The sequence below is a fragment of the Lycium barbarum genome, chromosome 9 (genome assembly GCF_019175385.1).
Source record: "Lycium barbarum isolate Lr01 chromosome 9, ASM1917538v2, whole genome shotgun sequence".
Lineage (NCBI taxonomy): Eukaryota > Viridiplantae > Streptophyta > Magnoliopsida > Solanales > Solanaceae > Lycium > Lycium barbarum.
The window spans coordinates 15,414,751-15,436,493 of NC_083345.1; the positions used below are offsets into that span (position 1 = coordinate 15,414,751).

Consider the following 21,743-nt stretch of genomic DNA (forward strand, 5'->3'; position numbering starts at 1 on the left):
TACAAGAAAGTCTTAGTATCATTAGAATGTTGTCTATTCAAGGATTTATACAAAGATGACATATTACCATAATTCCATCCACTTTATCGATAATCGCAGCCACATCCACATACCATTATCAAACTACCACCACCACCATCGACAATTACCACTGTTGTCAATCACATATTGAGTCGTCACCATCACTAACCACCATTATAATCATCACAATCAATTACCATTACCACAACAACCCCTAATCACCACCACAAGCGATCTCTATATATCATCAACCACTGATATCAAGCACAACAATTATTAGCTAGCTGTATCATCCACCACAATTATCAGTTGTCGTCACCAACTACCACTATTACCAGCCACCATCAACACTAGCTACTACCCACAACCACATCATCAACCAACACCACAACCGATCGGCACCCACAACCAATATTGTTAATCGTCATCACCACCAATTCTACCATATGTTTTTAACATCTTTTATTAAACTAACATTAAACTAGGATTTTTTTACTTTAATTATTTACAAATATTTTTTACATATTTAAATGTTAAGAAAATAAAATTAATTATTTAATATTCAAATCTTAATACAATTAAAGCTCTTTTTTTTAATCACATAGGGGCTGAGTAGGGGAAGGGAAAATGGGAGAGGGGATTACAAATGTGGGGATTCGAACCCTCACCAACAAAGTTCAGGTAGCCAACCACATGAGCTACTAAATCCCTAACATTCACATTCAAACATCTTTTCCATCCAAGTATTAAATTTTAATGAAAGCTAATATGATTTACTAATACTTTTTAAATAGTTTTTGATTTACTAACTTCACTTTCTTGGTTTTATCTAAAAATTTAATCATTATAGTCCCCTATTTCGAGGCTCCCATGAAAAGTCTTCCCTTTGCATATTTTATTTTATTTTAATAAAAATAAAAATAATCTATTGTTTTATTTTACATATAAATTACAGATAATCTCTTATTTTAGTGAGAAAAAGGAACTCTCATATCCCAAACTATGTCATTTACAGTTGGGACTGAAGGTCCATCAGTTTTTCTAATTCAATTTGTGGTATCTGTATACTCCCTTCTTCTCAAATTATCTGTCGGGATTCTCTTTATACGCTTGCAAGATACGTTAAATACTTTTAATTGTTTTATCCATTGATATTTAGACAATCATAATTGAGATATTTGTAGTCCGTCAAGAACAATTACTAGTAAAAATAAATGTGAAAAAAATAATTAATTTTATTTTAAACTTTTTAAAATAAAAAATAATTTGAGATAATTATTTTTAAAAATCACGTCAGATAATTTAAGATTGAGGGAGTACTAATTATTACTCTATTCCCCTTTAATTTTGGGTCCGTGTCATACTGTCAATTGCTGCATTTACCAGCTTTATTTTATTCTCTTATTTATTTAATATCGATTATGATATATATTCTTGATATATTTATAGTAGTACTTGTTTAACCCAGAGATCTGGGTCACCCCACATAGACAGAAATGGAAAAACTGATTAACATAATAACATGTCCCATGTTGAATGAGCAAGTCATTTGGTTCGTCGGTTACATGCAGTAAGACATCGAATGTCATGTTACGCCCAAGCTATGATTCGGAGTGTGACAATCACCACTGATCGACACCAAGAACCAAATCGTTAGTGTCACCAGTGGCAGAGCCATGATATTCACTAAGGGGGTTCAAAATATATAAAAAAGTAAATATACGAAAAAGCGAAAGGGAGTTCAGCAGCTGCTATATATATATAAAGAAAAAATTTAAGCAGGTTTAAATAATGTTTTTTTCTGCCGAAGGGGTTCGAATCCCCTCGGTTTTATGTGGCTCCGCCCCTGAGTGTCACCACCACTAACCACCATATGTTTTAACAAAAAAAATTATTCAGATAACATTAAATTAATTAGTATTTCTTACTTTAATACTTATTTACAAATAAATTTTACACATTTAAATGTTACAAAATAAAATTAATTATTAAGTATTCAAATCTTAACATTCATATTCAAACATCTTAATCGATTCAAATATTTTAATTTTAATGAAAGCTAATAGATAGTATGGTTTGAAAAGGAAAAAAAAAGAAAGATATGTTTTTTACTAATACTTTTTTGAAATAGTTTCTGATTTACTAATAGTTCTTGTTGGATTTTTTATTTTATAAAAATATAACTCTTATCTCAAACCATGTCATTTATAGTTGGGACCAAAGATCCAATAGCTTTTCTAATTCAATATGTGGTATCTATCTACCAATTAATTAATTTAATTTATTCTCCCTAGTGTCAATTGTCAATTGTCAAATGTTACTTATACTGCATTTACCAACTTTATTTAATTCAGCTTATTTATTTAAATCTATTTAGGATATATATATATATATATATTAATGCTATTTGTTTAACCCAGATCATTGGGTGACCCCCATTGTTTGAAAAATTAAGACCCCCCTTGAGATAAAGAGAGAAGAGCTCAAACAGTGGATCTGACAACTTGGATCTATCGATTCTTTGAATTGATTCCAAGTTTTCTTTGCAATCCAACACTTCTTGGATTGGAAGAAACAATGGGTTCCAAGAAGAAATTAGCAAGCCAGAAAAGTTTTCCTTCTGCTTCTCCAGTTCAACAAATGTCTATTTCAGGCAGGTTTTTTTCTTAATGTTTTTTTTTTTCTGGATAACTTGTTCATGGATGAGCTTGTTTTTTTGAATATTGGGTATGTGTTAATACTTGCTAGAAATAAATAAAGGAAGTATCTTTTGTTAATTTGATGACTGCATATGATGGATGAAGGTTTAAATCTGAGTCCTTAGGGGTTATTTTGTACGCGGGATAAGGTGGGATATTCCAAGATTAAGTCTGGGATTAAATTTATACTGTGTTTGGTTCATGGTATAAATTTATTTCAGGTCGGATAAATTAGTCCAAGAATTATAATTCCAGGAATATAATCCCGGGATAATTTAGTCCGCAAACCAAACGACCTTTGTTGAAATGAAGAAGGATTGTGTTTTGTTGGGTGCTGCTTGGGGGGGTGAGGGGGGGGGGGGGGGGTTGTTGAGTCAATTTTGATGGATGTCTCATGCTTTCGAGGTTAATTCAAAATTTATGTTACTGCAATTTCATGATGTGGATGTGCAACTATTTCTAATAATATTAAGCATGGCCTTGTTTTTATGGCGAATCTTGGAAAATTTAATGTACATGAATCTAGATACATGGAGTCAAAAGTTTGGAAGATGGTTAAGAAAAGATTTTTGTTGTAATGGGTCAATCTTAGTACAGCTATATGGTTACTCAACAAGGTATGAAGTTATTGGGATATAGCAATGAGTTTTTGGATCATCCCTCTGCTAGTGGAATCAGGAATATAGATGTGAAAATGCCTTGTAAGTTTAAGTTGTTTGTATGAAATCGGCTTCTATCATTGTATTATTTTTTTGGTTGTATGGTATCGGAGAACTTGAATGCTGAACCCATTATGTACCTTGGTTGATGTATCTTTCTTCACGAGATATGAGCATTCCTTTAAATGGAAATGTAGATTTAGGCAGTTGTCTGTTTTAATCCTTCCAGTCACAGTGGAGAGTATAATTATATAGGAGTTAGAAACACTCATGGACAGAGGATATATCTGCAGATTTTGTTGCATTTTGAATGGAAATGTTTGTTATTTGGCTGTAGCATCACAAAGGTGACACTAATCAGTAGAAGTATCAGTATGTGGTGGAGGAAAGTTGGTCATTCATGTCCTACTTTATGCACTCCAGTCTTCGTGATCATATGCCAAATCTCTGGAAGATTTCCTGTTTTCTCTATGTACTCAGTTAGTGAACTCCTATACAGGAAGTCCCGTCCTCATTTCATTAGGTTTTTAAGGTCATCTTATCAGCTTCTCTTTGGAGAACAGACAATTCTCTATAAAGCTTTGGTCTTGGGGTCTCATTGGCATTTATATATAAGATGAAGTATCTCAAGTTAGTACCGTTTAGTAGGTTTTCATCTGGACTAGATTAGTTTAAGCTTCATCTTAGTTTTCTAGTCTGGTTAGAGATCATCTGCTTCATTTGGAGAGTTCTGTGTCAGTGGTCATTTTTTTAGCTTAGCTAAATGTTAAACTAGATAATACTCAATTTTAGTTTGAATATGTGGAGCAAAATATACAACATAGAATGATAACTGGGCGAGATTAAAGTCAGTGGAACATATTTCATACAGTGAACCACACTTGCACTGGTTTAAAGCTGGATGAAGTCCGATTGATGGAAATTATTTAGCAAATATGCCAAATTCCCTGTTAATCCTGTTTAGTATTGTCCCAGAATTGTCATGAAGGTATAATCCAGACCCCAGTGGAGTTGGTTGTGGATTAAAAAATCTAGGATCCTACTTTGCTGTACTGTGCAGAGTTCATATCCGTGTTTCCTGTTTATATCCTTATGTCTGCTTGTTACTTTCTATTGCATAGTGTTGGGTGAAAATGAAATGTAAAGGCCTTTGAAGTTTGTGATTTTTCTCAATAATTACTTCCTATTTTTGGTAGTTGTTTTCTCCATTTATTTAAGCCACAATCTGTTCAGAGTGAGGCTTTTCTAATCCGCAACAGTGTCATCTGTTTCATTTCTGGGTAGAGAAGCAAATGAGACTTTAGTTTGACAATATTATTGTTGACTTGATGGTTGATAAACACAATGAACTAGAATTACGTGATGCACTGTGTGCTTCTTCATATAACTTATAAGGACGTGTATTTGGAATGTCCTTTGAGTCTGAAGGAGAGACAATTTATAAAAATCAAAACATTCATGTTCTTGAACTATGATTTATCAGATTTCTCAGGAAATAAGACTTACCTTTATCAACCAAAAAAAGAAAAAACTCAGAAAGTAGCTCTATTAGGAACTGCTATTGTTGCAAAATATAGAAGGTATTATCTTTGTTTCCTGTAAGTGATCAGTCCAGTAGGCATATGGTTATTACATCAACTTTTTAAAGATGCTGAGTAATTTAACTATAAATGGCTTAATCTCCATCATAAACCGGGGAGGATATCAGTAGCAGCAATCTATCACATGTTATCTGAAATTTACATCTTGACCTACTGAGTTGTAGCTTCCCATATATCATTGGTTTAGCAACACAAAATCTTGCTGTATCTCTTTTGTTAAGAATCTTTGAGATTGTAAATTATAGAGATAAAAGAACCAAAAAGAAAAGTTACTTGCGGAGGTGAAAGTTCTAAAAGAAAATAAAATTGTTGGGGCATGATCTCACTTAATATTTGGAAGCTTACGTTATACCTCTAGTATCATGGTATGGATGAGGATAAAAAAGTTCACTTTTGTTTAACTGAATGAGGAAATAAACATAATGTTACCATTATCCAAAAAAAAAAAAAAAGGAAATAAACATACTGAAAAGTATCGAGAGAAATTCAATTCTTTTCTGAGAAATGATTGAAGGATTATTGACGAGAAAATTTTATTAGAACCTCTAATTGACTAGTGTCAAAAATCAGGACAGGAAAACTTAGAGGTTCTAATTGATATGATTGAACAAAATAGAACATAAAGAGGTTCTAATTGATATGATTGAACAAAATAGAAAATAAAGAGGTTCTAATTGATATGATTGAACAAAATAGAAAATAAAGTAATCAGCATGTCTCCTTATCAATTTGGTTGACCAAAACGAAACAACCAACCCATCAAAGAAAAAGAAAAAAAGCAAAAGTAAAGAAGCAAAATGGTGTATCTATGTGACATGTTGTAGGAAGGAGAACGAGTTCACAGTTTGCGTATAATTAATTAGTACATTTTAGAAGAAAGCTTATTTGTGATGCTTACTGTCTAGGCAGATTGAGAAAGAAAGTAGGGCACAAAAACCAAGGGGACAGTCTTTTTTTGAACAGTCTATTTTCAAAAACTAAGGGGACAGTCTAATTTCTAAACAGAGAGGGGAAGGGATATACTCCTGTTAAGGAGAAGGAAACATTGCTTTCTAAAGTTACTTGACTGAGTCAATTGCTATTGCCTTGCAGATCAATGTGCGAAACATCAAAAGGATTTAGAAAATTTGAATCTGTTGACACAGCCTTTCAGAACGCTCAAGCTTTTCAGTATGGCGATGGTGCAGTACCTCAGGAAGTCGATAGCATATCTTTTGTCGCATCGATGGTGTATGTTCTTCAGTACCATTGCTGTACTTGCCTTAGTACTGCTTGTGACAACCGATGGTCCTCATGTAAAGGTATGCTTCTTCAATTTCATATGCTTGAAAGATGGTTACTTGTACCATCATCAGAATATATGCCTAGCATCCAAGGATGGGGCTTGTGTTCAATGAAGTGGGAAATGCATTGATACACCAAGATTCAAATCTCAAAAAAGACAAAAGAAGCTTGGGTGATTTTTCCCACCCGCCTAAGCCTTGGTGGGCAGAGTTATTTGATATATGTGCTGGTGTGAGGTGATATGTACTTGGTGTAGTAGTCATGGTGCAACACAAGTTAGCTCGGATACTACCGTTATCTATAGACACACACATGCACATGCCTACCTAAGAAAAAGAATATATGCCTAGCATCCAAGGATGGGGCTTGTGTTCAATGAAGTGGGAAATGCCTTGATAGACCAAGATTCAAATCTCAATAAAAAAAAAAAAGATTCAAATCTCAATAAAGACCAAAAAAGAAACTGGGTGATTTTTCCCACCCGCCTAAGCCTTGGTGGGCAGAGTTATTTGATATATGTGCTGGTGTGAGGTGATATGTACTTGGTGTAGTAGTCATCGTGTGCGCAAGTTAGCTCGGATACTACTGTTATCTATAGACACATACATGCTCATGCCTACCTAAGAAAAAGAATATATGCCTAGCATCCAAGGATGGGGCTTGTGTTCAATGAAGCGGGAAATGCCTTGATAGACCAAGATTCAAATCTCAATAAAGACAAAAAAAGAAACTGGGTGATTTTTCCCACCCGCTTAAGCCTTGGTGGGCAGAGTTATTTGATATATTTGCCGGTGTGAGGTGATATGTACTTGGTGTAGTAGTCATCGTGCGCGCAAGTTAGCTCGGATACTACCGTTATATATAGACACACACATGCACATGCCTACCTAAGAAAAAGAACTTATTGCTTGTTGCTGGAAGTTGACAATTGGTCAACTGAAAACTGAGTTTTGACAATTGTTACATTGCTAAGTGAACTGTTTATATGGATCTTTTTGCCAATTTTTGATTATTTTGTTAGGAGTTAGAAAATGTCAGATGTTTATTTTTCCTCAGCTTGTATGATACATCTGATGCTGAAAGGAATGGGATGGATATAGAGGATTCATATATCTATCCAACTAGTTTTGAAGAGGCATTGTTTCGTGTTTATGGTACCTATTATGTTGTATTAAAACTCAGTCTCCTCAATGCTAATAGAACATTTCTGTTTCAACGCAGCATGTTGAGGAGGTTCTTAAATATCTCCAGTTTGTATTATGGTGGGTGGCTCTTGGTGTTGCATCTTCTATTGGCCTTGGTAAGCATCATTCTCTGTTAGATATTTTAGTTTCTGATGTTTAATGACTTCTATATTGGGGGGAGACTTATGTACTCAAGTCTCCATAAAAGGAGCTTGCTGATATGAACGGGGATTTAACTTGCTTCGTTCTAGCTTTTCCATAGAAACTTAGATTCTCTATTTTGTTGACATGTTGCAGGGTCTGGTTTGCACACTTTTGTCCTCTATCTGGGCCCTCATATTGCTTTATTTACGATAAAAGCAATGAAGTGTGGGCGAGTTGACCTCAAAATGGCTCCCTATGATACAATACAATTTCAAAGAACTCCTCTATGGCTTCGCAAAGATTGTTCAGAGTTTGGCCCCCCTGTATTTTCATCTTCACATGGCACAAGTGTTCCTCTTAGTAGCATACTGCCCCAAGTGCAGTTAGAGGCTGTTTTGTGGGGCCTTGGAACTGCACTTGGAGAGCTTCCCCCATATTTTATTTCAAGAGCAGGTTCGTCTACACTAACTTATGTCTGTAAGCCTACATCTGTATTGGCTAGATAGTACAACACCTGCAGCACTAACCTACTTTGAAGCTACTGGTCCTAGTATAATAGGCAGTTATACAACCTTGCAGGGTGTTTAAAGATATTCACCTTTAGTTTGGAAAGTTCTCCCCTTTTTCCAATCAAGAATCAAATTAGTTGCGATATGAGATTTGATTATCTTTTTTGAGTTTCAAATGTGTGCCTTACGGGACTTGCTTTGTCTTCTGGGCCTTCAGTCTTTTAGAACAGAGGTAGACTGGTAGGAATTTGATTTTTCTCAACCAGTCAATCAGATGTGCCTTGGAAGCCTAGATGTGCATAACTTTTGCTTTATCTTAGTAATTGTTTCAAATCTTGATAGATCAAGACCATAATTTGGGGACTTAAATATTATCTAGATGTTCTCGAACTTGTCAGAAGTAAAAGAACATTTTGAGCTTTTAATCTTCAAGGTTCGATTTGCTAATGTATTTGCACACCTTTATGCAGCAAGCCTCTCGGGTAGTAGAGTGGACGCAATGGAAGAACTAGATGCAGCTTCTGAAAATAATGGATTTCTATCTGCTCGTCTGACTCAAATGAAGCGCTGGTTTCTTTCCCATGCCCATCGTTTGAACTTCTTCACAATTCTAATACTTGCTTCGGTTAGTCCAAATCTTTATTTTAGTATATCTTCTATTCATCCAGAGCACCATGCACTGAGGATAAAATTCTTCCTAAAGCTATACACTAGAGCATCACCCTGCCTACAGCCCCACCCCCAAAATGCAGTTGATTTTTTGTTGACCGCAAAAACAGATTTGGGTTTTAGTGCATAATGGTTTTAATTTGATTATGTCTCTGCAAACCACCGAACCTCCCATAACTACATACAGTAGTAGTAAAGGTGGTGACCAGAACTTATGCAGGACAGAATAAAGTTGGCTTTTGGAGATGTTTGTCAGTCTGGCAAATTTGGAGAAACATTAATTTTTACCTGATAATAATCGAACAAATGTGTTGGTCCAGCAACTTTGGCAATTGTGTGATACGGTATCTTTTTGAAGAAATTTTGTTTGGATTTTGAAAATGCATTGTGATTATTCAAAACTTGGGAAGATCCCAACAATTGTAGTATAATCTACAAAAAGTATCAGAACTGGGACATACAGGACAACTTATAAGCTGCTTTAGATAAGCTAAACCAAATGGGTCCAATTATTCTTTTGGGCTTATTTTAAGCACAAAATGGCTTTAAGCTGACCAGCCAAACACTCAAAAAAGCTGAAAACAGCTTATAAGCAACTTATAAGTCAATCCAAACGGGCTCAATATATTTTCAATTATTATTTTCTGGCTTATCATTTCTCTTTTCCTTTTCTATAGTTTTGGATTCAACTGGGTATGGTGGTAGCTTTCCGTTTACGTGCATATATATATTCTCAAATACTATATACTGTTCTAATGGAAGTGTCTTTTGTAGGTTCCAAATCCTCTATTTGATCTTGCTGGCATAATGTGTGGACAATTTGGGATCCCATTTTGGGAGTTCTTTTTCGCAACTTTGATTGGAAAGGCTATCATAAAAACTCACATACAGGTCTGTCTACTCTCCTGAGTTTCCTCATCTTAGATGCAGTTTCAATTTAGTTTAGTTTTGGCTTTATGTAAGATCTTTTCATTTGCTTTCTCGGCTACCTTTTTCAGACTGGCCAATTTATTTAACATGTTGATTCTGATAGAGAGGTGCTATTTGACTATCCTTCTGCAGACCGTGTTTATAATATCTGTTTGCAACAATCAACTTCTTTATTGGGTGGAAACTGAGTTGATTCGGATGCTTAGTTTTATTCCCGGTCTTGAAACCATGTTACCTAACATCATTGCCAAGCTCCATTCCATGAAAGACAAGTATATGGCTACCAAAACTCCTTCAGCTTCAAATATAAAGGTAATATTCATCTAATTCTCTTTTACATGATTACAGATTTCTTTTTTGCTGATTCAATAGTTTATGGTTCTTCATCTTAATTTATACTCATATTCTTGACAGGTGAACAAATGGGATTTCTCATTTGCCTCAGTTTGGAACGGCGTGGTTACAATCATGCTACTGAACTTTTTCGTTAAGATTGTAAATGCTACTGCACAAAGGTATTTAAAGAAACAGCAAGAAAATGAATTGGCTGGTCTGAAGAACAAATCATCCTGAGGGCAATCAGATACTTCAATCTCATAGATTTGTTTTACGTTCCAGCTTTTTCTTTTCGCTAGCTACCTTTGTCAAATGGTCAGAAATAGGGTTTACGAAACAATTGGTGGATTTGGTGATTACGATGGAAGCTACTTGGAGACTCGGCACCAGCAAGTCCATTTCAGAAACTTTGTACAAAAGAACATTAGTCTCACAAGTTCATTGACTATTATGTAACTTCAAGAGAAACATTATTTTAGGGGTGCCAATGAAGTGCCATTGTTGACAAAATTGGAGATTCAGGAAATTGGAAACTCATTATTGGGCAGATGCTCCAACATTTAGAAAGTGAAGATACCATTTTCTGCATTTATAAACAGGCCTGTGTTTTAAGCATAGCAAATTATCAGTGCTCTATCCAACCCTCTTTTTGCTTTTCTCCGTTAATTCATCGGTTCGTACAAGTTGTGCTTGGCATGGACGAAAGATTGTATTGTACCGTGTGCTGGTATCTTTTTATGTGTCATCAGTGCTTGGATGTTCTGTTCTCTGATATCGCGTTTGCGCTAAAAATCTTTCCTAGGATCATCTCGTCCATTGGCATTCTGATCGTGATCATCCATAGATAGTCTAGCACTTTTAGTCAGGGTTCCTGATAGTCGCAGCTCTGGTACCCGCAAGGGTGGCTCAGTTGGTTGAGCATGGGGCTTTCATAATGGAGGTCTTAGGTTTGAAACCCCCTGCCTATGACAGTAGGAGATTTGCCTTCTGGGTCGAGCTCGTCGCACGGGGCATGCCTAATGCAAGTTACCTCTCCTGTGTGGTTTGCGAGCTATTGCACAGGAGCTGGGTTTACCCTGTGCGCACCCAAAGGGTAGCGGCTACGGATTTCGATGTCATAAAAAAAAAAGGTAGTCGTAGCTTTGGGATAGGAAAGTTTATTCACTTTTGTTACGAAGGGGAGCCTTGGAGCAACTATGACTTCTTGTGTTCTATAGGCCATATATTTGAGTCGTGGAATCACTGATGCTGGCGTAAGGGTATGTTCCATATGACGTATAGAATTAGCATTGATGCTTGCACTAGGATAGACTGTCTATATCTTATCTCCTTGAGGTGCTACCCTTTTTCAGACCCTGTTTCAGCAGGATACTTTGTGCCGGTTGCCGTTTTTATGGGCAGACCTTATCAGTTCTATACTTCTTTGGTCTCCCTTTTTTAATATTTTTTTTCAAGCTTTGACAATCAAGTTCGTGTTACTTCTCTATTATCTGAACCCTTATTTTATGTTCCTCATTTTAATCATGTAACATTATTGTACATAAGGTTTTCATAAAGGTATCTCAACACTTCTACTGCTAAATCTCATTGTATGAATTTTCAAGCAAACATATAATGATTCTTCATCCGTTTTATTTATTTAAGATGGAAATTTTGGGCCATATGGCCCTTGAGTTGTAACAGGGGCAATTCTGTCCTCATTTCGGGGTGGTCTTTAATTTTTTCCCATTAAATTGGTGATCTTTAATTTTTCTTTTTGGTTTTGGGTTCGAACACCAGCTCAGTCAATTTTTTTTTAAAAAAAATCACAAGACAGAGTTTTGCATGAATTAAGGCAAAATTCTGCCTAGGCAGAGTTTTGAAGGCAAAATTCAAAATTCTGCCTTGCGAATCCAAACCTCTGCCTTGTGAAATTCCTTTTTTTTTTTTTTTTTTTTACTGAGCTGGGGTTCGAACCTAGGACCTCGGAGTATTAGGTGAAGGCCAAAAATTAAAGACCACCAATTTGAGGGACAAAAATTAAAGACCACCTCAGAAGAACGGCAATCCGCGCAAAACAATGTTGTAACAGTGGCTTAGGGCATTGGACCATTAATATTTAGTTAGGGTTTTATTTTTTCTCTCTCTTTTTGTATACTGTTTAACAAGAAATAGAAATGATTCAATCGAGTAGCTGTGGGGAAAAAAAAAAAAAAGAGAGAGAGAGTACCAGTGATCAAAAGGAAATTAAATTCGACCTATTTAATAAGAGTGAAAATCGTTTTCACCCCCAACTTTGCTTTAAAAATTAAATTTTTCCCTTAACTTTGAAAAATAGTCATTCTCCCCCCCCCCCCCCCCCCGCCCCTATCTTAATTGACTTTTTAAAATTCCTATTTTACCCTTACATTATCAACTTGTCTTTTTTACTTTTACTTCTTTAAAATCATGATTTTTTTTAATCTCTTTAATCTATGTAAATAATTTCCTGTAAAAAATAAATATTATTTTCGAGACGGAAAAAAAAAAAGAGAAATAATAGTTGATTATATAACTTAATGCAGTTCTATAATGAAATAAATTAGAAGAAAAAAATTCTTTTTATTGATAATAATCAAAAGTCTGATATCTATTTATACAAGTAAAAATAACATTGTAATAATAACTTAATAAATATCTTTCAATGCAGGTAATACAAAATAATTAATAAAATTAGAGTTATATTCCATAACAAATTCCTAAAAGATTATCTATTTATATTATAAGTGAATTTCAATCAAAAATCGTTTATATATTGACAATAGAGAATAAGAGAGTAGTGAAACTAAATATACATATACACATATATGTAAAAATAACAGGTAATATGCGTGTGTGTATATATATACATATATTAAATTATCAACCATAAAAAGTAACATTATATTTTGTGATAAATTCATAAAAGGATTGTTATAATATGAATTTAAATAAAAATCTATAAATACCTAGGTTAAAAAAAATTATATATAAAAAAGTATTATATAGATGGAGGATTGAAAATGTTAAGGGTAAAATAGACATTGCATAGGATAAAAAAGGAGGGGGGGGGGGGGGGAGGGAGGAGGGAGGGGGGAGAATGTTTATTGTTCATAATTGAGGGAGGAGGGATTTAATTTTTAAAGCAAAATTGGCGGGTGAAAATTATTTTCACCCATTTAATAATTCCACTGGATTTGTGATTATAGTAGGTGTCATCATCACTTGCGTAATCTTTATATTATTCTATTATTCTATTTTTCTATTAATTATTCTATTAATAGTCAGTAATCATAGCTTAAATCACGATAATTGAACCCACAACTATTTGCCATTTTATAAATTCAACCCTTATTAAACTTTACACGTTGGTCTTCGTGTCCACGTGGCATACATCCTAATCACTATACTGTCGTAACTTAATTAATTGTGATGATCAATTATTATATAATCTCAGTTTCCTCCAGGTCAGGTAATTGTTATTAACAAATCAATTTGGATTCCTTCGCTTCAATAAGAATCCAAAGATAATGTGGCGATGTTATCTACTAATTTAATGCATAAGAACATATCTTCACTTAATAAACCTTTGTCCCATTAGGCCATTACCCCATTCTTTATTCATATAGGACAACTAATGGAATATTAAGTAGTTGGTTTCAACCTTAGGGCTTCCTACAATCAAGGTCTAGTCTAGCTTAAATAATAAAAGTGGATATGTGCATGTATATGTAAATATATACTGTATTATTTATATATTAATAAAAAAATTAATATAGTTTGTAGTGAAGTGATAAGTATTTCTTCATTCTTAACGAAAGTCTCGGATTCGAGCTTGGATATGACCTAATCTTTGTTAGGTAGCTCTTTACCCAAAATGTGAGACTTCCAAGCCTGAATTTAAATTTAGTCGGATTCCAATACATTACCAATTACGAAAAATCATTTATTTTTAATCTATACCATCCCATCTAGGGGGTTGGGGCATGTGGGGGTGGGGGAGACAAGAAAGCAACTACTTTTGACAAATTAAGTAATGATGAATTATATACTGAAGCATGTAGGGTCTAGTAAATGCATTTAGTTAGAAAGTTGATAATGGGGTCCAACTTGCTTAGTGACTGAAATGTGGGGCTTTATTGCTAGGTGATTTCATTGTCAGGAACCACACTAGGTTTTAATAATATTAGTGGTAGATCCAATGTTTGTTTCCTATGGCTTGAATAGTAAGTAACTCACATCTACTGTTCATGGTTTTCTTTTATTTTTCTTTTAAATTCTTATTTAATTTACTTTTGACAAGTTTACCTTTTTGAAGATGTCTTCATTATTTCACTAAATTTTGTCTCATCATAATTTTAGGAGGAAATGAGATTTCTTATTCTTTTACCATTTGAATAAAAGAAAATATATTTGGTGATCTTCTATGTGTAAAAATTAAAAAATCTTTTATAAAAAAGTCATAAAACTAAACTTACTCAATCAAAGTTAATTAATATGTGTCTTCACCTCATAAAATTATCTAACTATAATAAGTTGATGTTCTTAGGTGTAAATCCAATGCACATAAGTTTTTATCTTATATCTTCTCGGTACGTGATTCCTCAACTTATTTTAATTGTATTGAGACATAGTTATTATTGTTGAAGTACTTTATTTTCATTTTGTTCGTATGTATAATTTATATTTTTGTTTTATAGTCTCATGCAATGTTCATCAATAATTCAACTTCTTAGTTATACTAAACCTCAAATTTCTTGTTTTAAGAGAAGGTTTAGTATGGATTATAGAATTACGTATTATCTAACTTTTAAACCCAAAATAATAGAAATAGTCTTTTTTTAGTTTAAGAAAATGTTGGCACTATAAGCTGAAATTGAAGGGATGATATGGCAAATTTTGGTGAAAGTTTGCCATATCTTTTTTTTTACTGATCACCTCATTAGAAAATGACATGGCTTGATTACCTTTATTTACATTAAATTGTTTCAAATTAGTTGGGATTTTACAACTAGCTTGATGGAGATCTAAGGTGAGAATTTCTTGGAACTGGTCTAGTTGTCGAATCATTATTGGAGTAGCATTCTTGAAAATAAATATTCAAAACATAATATGACGACTGAATGAATTATTGTTATCTGGCTACTTGTGCTTATGTGAGAGATATCATTGGTAGATTATTCAAGGTAAGTGTAAGCGGACTCATTATCATCATTATAAGAAAGAGAGAGATCTAAGATGAGAATTTTGAATTGAATATCTAAATGAACCTTCTAGGTGACCACGTTATACATATATACCATACACATTAATAAATGATGAATCAAATCTGATTTGAACATTGTGTTAATTACAAAAATAAAAGTATATAACTATTTATTTATTACATTACTAGATTGCCTATGCCCATGCTGCGCACGGGTCCAACACTTCGGATTATAGTGTATCTATGTATATGTAGTTGTGTTTAAATAATAATAATAATATATATATATATATACTATGTTCAAAATACGATTAATATAACATTATAGTTTGTGCTCCGTATCTAAAACTTTATTTTATTCGTGTTTGCTACAAAAATTTATTAATACTTTTTAAAAGAGAAGACTTGTTTAAAAGAAAACTATTTTCCTCTCTTTGAGATAAAATAATAGCAATATTTAAGCATCAGTTGATATTTTCAATTTTAATTCGATTAATTTAAAAGTGTAAAATACTTATTATTTTTTATCAAATTTTGATTTGGATAATTCTAATTCACATTATTAAATTAATTTTACATGTTTGAAACGAAACAAAGTAGAAATTAATTTTCTATTTAAACGAAAAAATGCTATTTTTTAATTTTTAGTAAATATTTTCGGTTTAACTCATTTTACTTGTCATGTTGTCTTTTGCATGGTTTTTTAAGGAAACGTGAATTAGAATTATAATTTGACTAATTTATCTTATTCATTATTTGATTTTCATTTCGGAAACAGCCGCCCTACCTTTCAAGGTGGGGGTTAGGTCTGCGTACACTCTACCCTCCCCAGACCCCACTCAGTGGGATTATACTGGGCTTGTTGTTGTTGTATTATTTGATTTTCATTTGATATTAATCTCTTTTCACATTTATTGGAGTAAGAAAAAAATAAAAAAGTAATTAAATTGTATCTTATTTTTTAAATATATATATTTTAAGTATATTTATTTTAGTAAACATAATAAATAAATGACATGGCGGAATAGCAATAAAAAAGTAGGACCGAACACGGACGACGATCTTGCCTCTGTAAACCGGCTCTTCTATATAGTAGTAATAGTAAAGTAATACATATAATTTTTTTTTTTATCAAATTTTGATTTAGATAATTCTAATTCAAATTATTATATTAATTTTACATGTTTAAGATGAAACGAAGTAGAAATTTGATTTTCTATTTAAATGAAGAACTTCTATTTTTTAATTTTTAGTAAATATTTTTTGTTTAACTCATTTTACTTGTCATGTTGTTTTTTACGGAAACGTCAATTAGAATTATAATTTCACTAATTTAGCTTATTAATTATTTGATCTCCATTTAATATTATTTTTTCTTTTATGACATTAATCTCTTTTCACATTTATTAGAGTAAGGAAAAAATGAAAAAGTAATTAAATTCTATCTTATTTTAATATATAAGTATTTTAAGTATGTTGCTGTACAATAATTTCATTTGCTCCCACTAATGGGTCGATACGCATGTGGCAATGAATTCATCATTATTGATTTGATTGTTTGATTTTCTAAGCACTTTTTATTTTTAACATTGTTTATTTTTTTAATATGAGATTTTTTTTTTTTTTAATATTGCTTGATTTTATTAATATGGGGTCCACTTTTTTTTTTTCGTGAGTTTGAATGTGGTGGGTTCCACTTTTTTCTTCCCCCCCCCCCCCCCCCCCTTTTTTTTTTAATACTGGTTGGTGTTTAATATGGGGCCATGAAGAACTTCTATTTTTTAATTTTTAGTAAATATTTTTTGTTTAACTCATTTTATTTGTCATGTTGTTTTTTACGGAAACGTCAATTAGAATTATAATTTCACTAATTTAGCTTATTAATTATTTGATCTCCATTTAATATTATTTTTTCTTTTATGACATTAATCTCTTTTCACATTTATTAGAGTAAGGAAAAAATGAAAAAGTAATTAAATTCTATCTTATTTTAATATATAAGTATTTTAAGTATGTTGCTGTACAATAATTTCATTTGCTCCCACTAATGGGTTGATACGCATGTGGCAATGAGTCCATCATTATTGATTTAATTGTTTGATTTTCTAAACATTTGTTTTTTAACATTGTTTGTTTTATTAATACGGGATTCACTTTTTTTTGTTAATATTGCTTGATTCTGTTAATATGGGGTCCATTTTTTTTTTTCCCGTGAGTTTGGATGTGGTGAGTTCCAATTTGTTTTCTTCCTTTTTTTTTATTGCTCGGTGTTATTTAGTATGGGGCCTACCCTTTTTTTTAAAGGGACAACGGACGATGAAGCATGACCCCTGCTTTATATAGTTTCTTCTTTTATTTTTATTTTTATTTTTTATATTGTTTGGTGTTGTTTAGTATGGGGCCCACCCTTTTGGACATTATTAGTTTGCACTATTTTTATGCATATAATATATATATATATATATATATATATATATATATATATATATATATATATATATATATATATATATATATATACTATGTTCAAAACACGATTGATATAACATTGTAATTTGTGTTCCGTATCTAAAACTTTATTATATTAGTGTTTGCTAAGAATACAAAGTCTGCACTTTTTTTTTTGACATTGTTTATTTTTTTAATATGGAATTCACTTTTTTTTTTTTTATATATATATTGCTTGATTTGTCAATATGGGAAACTATGTTCAAAACACGATTAATATTACATTGTAGTTTGTGCTCCGTATTTAAAAATTTATTATATTAGTGTTTGCTACGAATAGGCATGGTGTTTAATATGGGGCCCACAATTTTTTTTTAACATTGTTTATTTTTTTAATATGGGATTCACTTTTTTTTTTAATATTGCTTAATTTTGTTAATATGGGGTCCACTTTTTTTTTCCCGTGAGTTTGAATGTGGTGGGTTCCAGTTTTTTTTTTTTTTTACTACTGGTTGGTGTTTAATATGGAGCTCACAATTTTTTTTAATATTAGTTGTTGTTTAATATATATGGGGTCCACAATTTTTTTTTTACAATTTTTTTTTAATTATGGGCCTGTTTAATATGAGGCCCAAAATATTTTTTGTTTCATGGGGGGCCCCACAACGGACGATGAAAAGCACCCAACCGATGCTTCTAATATAGTAGTAAAGTAAAGTAAAATAAGGAACCTTTGTATAGACTAAGAAGCCCCGTACAATAAAAGCCTTGCAAATAAAGAAATGCCTCAATGCATGCGCCATAATTTTAAAACTTACATGATGGGACTAATATTGTGGCTTCGTTAATCTCATCACTTCTTCACGTAATATTAGTTATATAATACATCTTGAATTGATTCAAATATTCCCTAGATTAAGACTTCCCATGTGCATTAGAGTTTGGTTCTACTTCTCCTTAATTGTTAACTACTTTGTTATGTGTTATCAAGTGTTTTTTGATGATCAGATTTTCACTATCTTCATATCTTAAGACTTAGGAAAAACGCTTCATTAAAAGAATAAAATAAGAGAAATATCCGGTATATTGATTTGAATTGTTTTTCAAAAAAAAATGGAGTTGACCCGCGGAAAAAAAGTATTTTGTTTAATTTACTTCAAAATCTTCAAAAATATGCCTTGGTATTAGGGTTGATAGTTGTACTTAAAAATCGGCTTCATTTCATTTTATTTTTCTTTCGCAATCTTTTCTAGCGCCTATCAAATTTAATACTTCTCTCAACCCCCAAAAAATTTTGAGCAAAAATATAAATGAAAAGAAAAATAAGAATGAAATTCTATTACTTATCTCAAAAGGGTGTATGCTATAAAAATTATAAGTTATTTGGGGACATTGATGGTTACGACGAATAATAATGTATAAATTGTTGATATAACAATTATTATGTTTCAATCCCAAGTAAATTGGGATTACCTATATAAATCTTTGTTTCATATTCTCTATTTAAATTCATTAGTCCGAAATATTATAAAAAATAAATGAAAATGAAAAATACTAAAAGTTCTTTATATATTCTACTGATGTAAGAGTCTCAACACAACACCTAAAGTAAACATACTAACATTACTAAATTATATTCCTAACTTATAGGATTGCCTATATAGATCTTTTTCTTTCATTACGTAATATTTTTTCGTTAAGTTTGAATTGATATCAAGAGCTTGTAGATCTTTCGAAACAACTACGCACTATGTGATTTTAAGTTTACCTTAACACTTGACTCATCACCGTTTCACTCCTACAGATCAATGCATGTGAACCTAGTTGACGGGATATGACCAAACATCTTAAGGGATCTTCTCTCATTTAATCCTCAATGTGGGCTACTTGCATCTTTTAGTGTGTGTGGTCATTTTTAATCTTGTGATAAGTTGTACTATTTCGTGTTTTGATGATTTGCCAAACATACTCGAGGAACCAGACATTAACCATATGTGATTAGTTCCCCTAGCCGTCGTACAATCAACTCTACAGCTGTAAATTAAAGCTGTTGTACTGTACCGACTGGCAGCAGTGCAGCAACACAGCTGTAGCTTGCTAGAGGCCAAAGCAAACAATGAAATGTCCCTCTCACATCTTACATGCTCTCTCATATATAAACAACATGTTACAGGGTTTAACCTAACATTTGCAAATCTGAAATTATAATTTCTCTCTAGTGCTAGCCACCATTGCTCTCAAGATTCTCTCAAGAACAAAGCTGCTACAAACTCAAGAACAGGTCTCAATACTGAAGATGTCTTAAGTCCTTAGGTTTGTTGAGTCTTTGTCTTTTGTTCTTTACTTGTAATCCTACACTACTTTCAATAAGTGTCATAGTAGGACAGATCTCAACCTTTGTTATTTGGTTTTCTTGGCTAGAGTTGGTCAAAGTTTGTTCTTGCAATAGAATTATTATAAAGGTATTACAATAGAGTTATTGTAAGCGGTGAGGGATTAAGATTTTAATTCCTAGATTGCAATAGACTGTAATCTGAAGTTGCTCAGTTATAGTGAAGTTGGGAAATCCTACTTCGGTAGGTCGTGTTTTTTAATCCCTTGAGCTAGGAGTTTTTCACGAAAATATCTTGTGTTATTTACTTTCTGTCTTTACTCAAGGGAACAGATAGAGAACTACACTGTTTGGTGCATTCTTAGTTTCTATCAATTGGTATTAGAGCAGGTTCTTTCTGAAAGGTTAACACCTAGAAATGATCTGTATAATGGCTCCTCCACCAAACCTAGAGGAAGGGACAATCTAGCACAAGATCACCATGATTCAATGAAAATATTATGGATGGTGGAAGACAAGGATGCATGACTACCTCATGGCTGAGGACTCTGAGTTGTAGGACATTATCTGTGATGGTCCTTTTGTTCCTCTGAAGAAAGATGAGGCTGGAGCTGCAATAGTTCCAAGACAAGGAAAGAGTATAATGAGTGTCACACCCTAACCTTATTAGGGTGTGATGGGCACCCGACCCCATATTCGGAGCCGAGCGAACCCTCTAACTCTTATTACATACTGTTATACCCTATTTTAACCGAGATCAAAATAGTTTATAACATTCCGGTAATTCCGGGGTTAATTAAAGTTAAAAGAGTCGCCACCTAATTATTTATGGTGAATTAGGACACCTAACGTTTATTAAAGTAATTATCTAAAGTTGATTTTATTTTAAAGTCTACGAAACCAAACGATTCTAGGTACGGGTTCAACTAACTTAGTGGGAAGGGATTAGGCATCCTCTAAATTCCATTAATAATGGTTAACCGACCGGACTCAAATTAAATTAGGCTAAAAATGTAGATGGAATATTTTATAGTATTTAAGAAAACATCTTTATAAGTATTGTTAAAGTTATGGATAGATGTATAAGAAGGTACCGGTTAAATTAAAAGAAATGTTTGTATCAACTCTTTTTAGAAAGCTCGTCTTGTAAAATCAATTTTTTTATTTGCAAATTATACTAGTGATAATCCTTAATGTTTATTGAAAATATTAAGTTTTATCGTGGAAGCGATTATGAGACATTGAAAGAATTTAAGATAGTTCTTCTTATGTTCAAAGAAAGATCAGACTTATTAGAAAATGAAAGTTTTGATAAAACACGTCCTTTTGGTAAAAATATAAGTAGAGTCCAACGTTAAGTAACTAGTCTATCACGTATTAGCTAGATTAAAAATGTCAAACGAAACTCATAAAGTAACTAAAGTCTTAATAGCGAATTATCTAATAGCAGCCAAGGTTAGTCACATAAAACAACTTAATCACGCCATCACATAAACCAAACTAGTAACACGAAATAACTAGAATTATTTCGGTGTTCATGGAGGGGTGGCGATGTTCCGCTATTTCGCTCAATCAAAATAAGAGAGTAGACAATGGAGGGGTGCGAAGCCCGTAAGCAGTGTTGTTGAGTTTCAAAGTGAAACTCTCCGGCCCCGATTGTACATGCACCAAAAGAAGGAAAATACATGGATTAGAATAATGACGGGATTCTTAGCGAATATTAA

General features: G+C 32.7%; 1 protein-coding gene across 1 annotated transcript; it reads left to right on the forward strand.

Annotated features, from left to right (window-relative positions):
• The first annotated feature begins 2,424 nt into the window (after positions 1 to 2,424).
• On the forward strand, positions 2,425 to 10,692 carry LOC132609399 (vacuole membrane protein KMS1). The gene is made up of 8 exons (XM_060323371.1): positions 2,425 to 2,674; positions 6,073 to 6,281; positions 7,486 to 7,564; positions 7,746 to 8,045; positions 8,572 to 8,726; positions 9,545 to 9,661; positions 9,833 to 10,012; positions 10,115 to 10,692. Exons 1-8 carry the CDS (start codon positions 2,599 to 2,601, stop codon positions 10,271 to 10,273), a joined length of 1,275 nt encoding a protein of 424 aa, XP_060179354.1. The 5' UTR covers positions 2,425 to 2,598; the 3' UTR covers positions 10,274 to 10,692.
• Positions 10,693 to 21,743: the final 11,051 nt, after the last annotated feature.

What these genes read in the sequence shown, in the direction of transcription:
- LOC132609399 (XM_060323371.1), top strand. Translation starts at nt 2,599, where the DNA reads ATGGGTTCCAAGAAGAAATTAGCAAGCCAGAAAAGTTTTCCTTCTGCT. An exon ending in TGCATCTTCTATTGGCCTTG is followed by an intron (nt 7,565 to 7,745) that starts GTAAGCATCATT and finishes GACATGTTGCAG; the next exon opens with GGTCTGGTTTGCACACTTTT. An exon ending in CAATTCTAATACTTGCTTCG is followed by an intron (nt 8,727 to 9,544) that starts GTTAGTCCAAAT and finishes TGTCTTTTGTAG; the next exon opens with GTTCCAAATCCTCTATTTGA.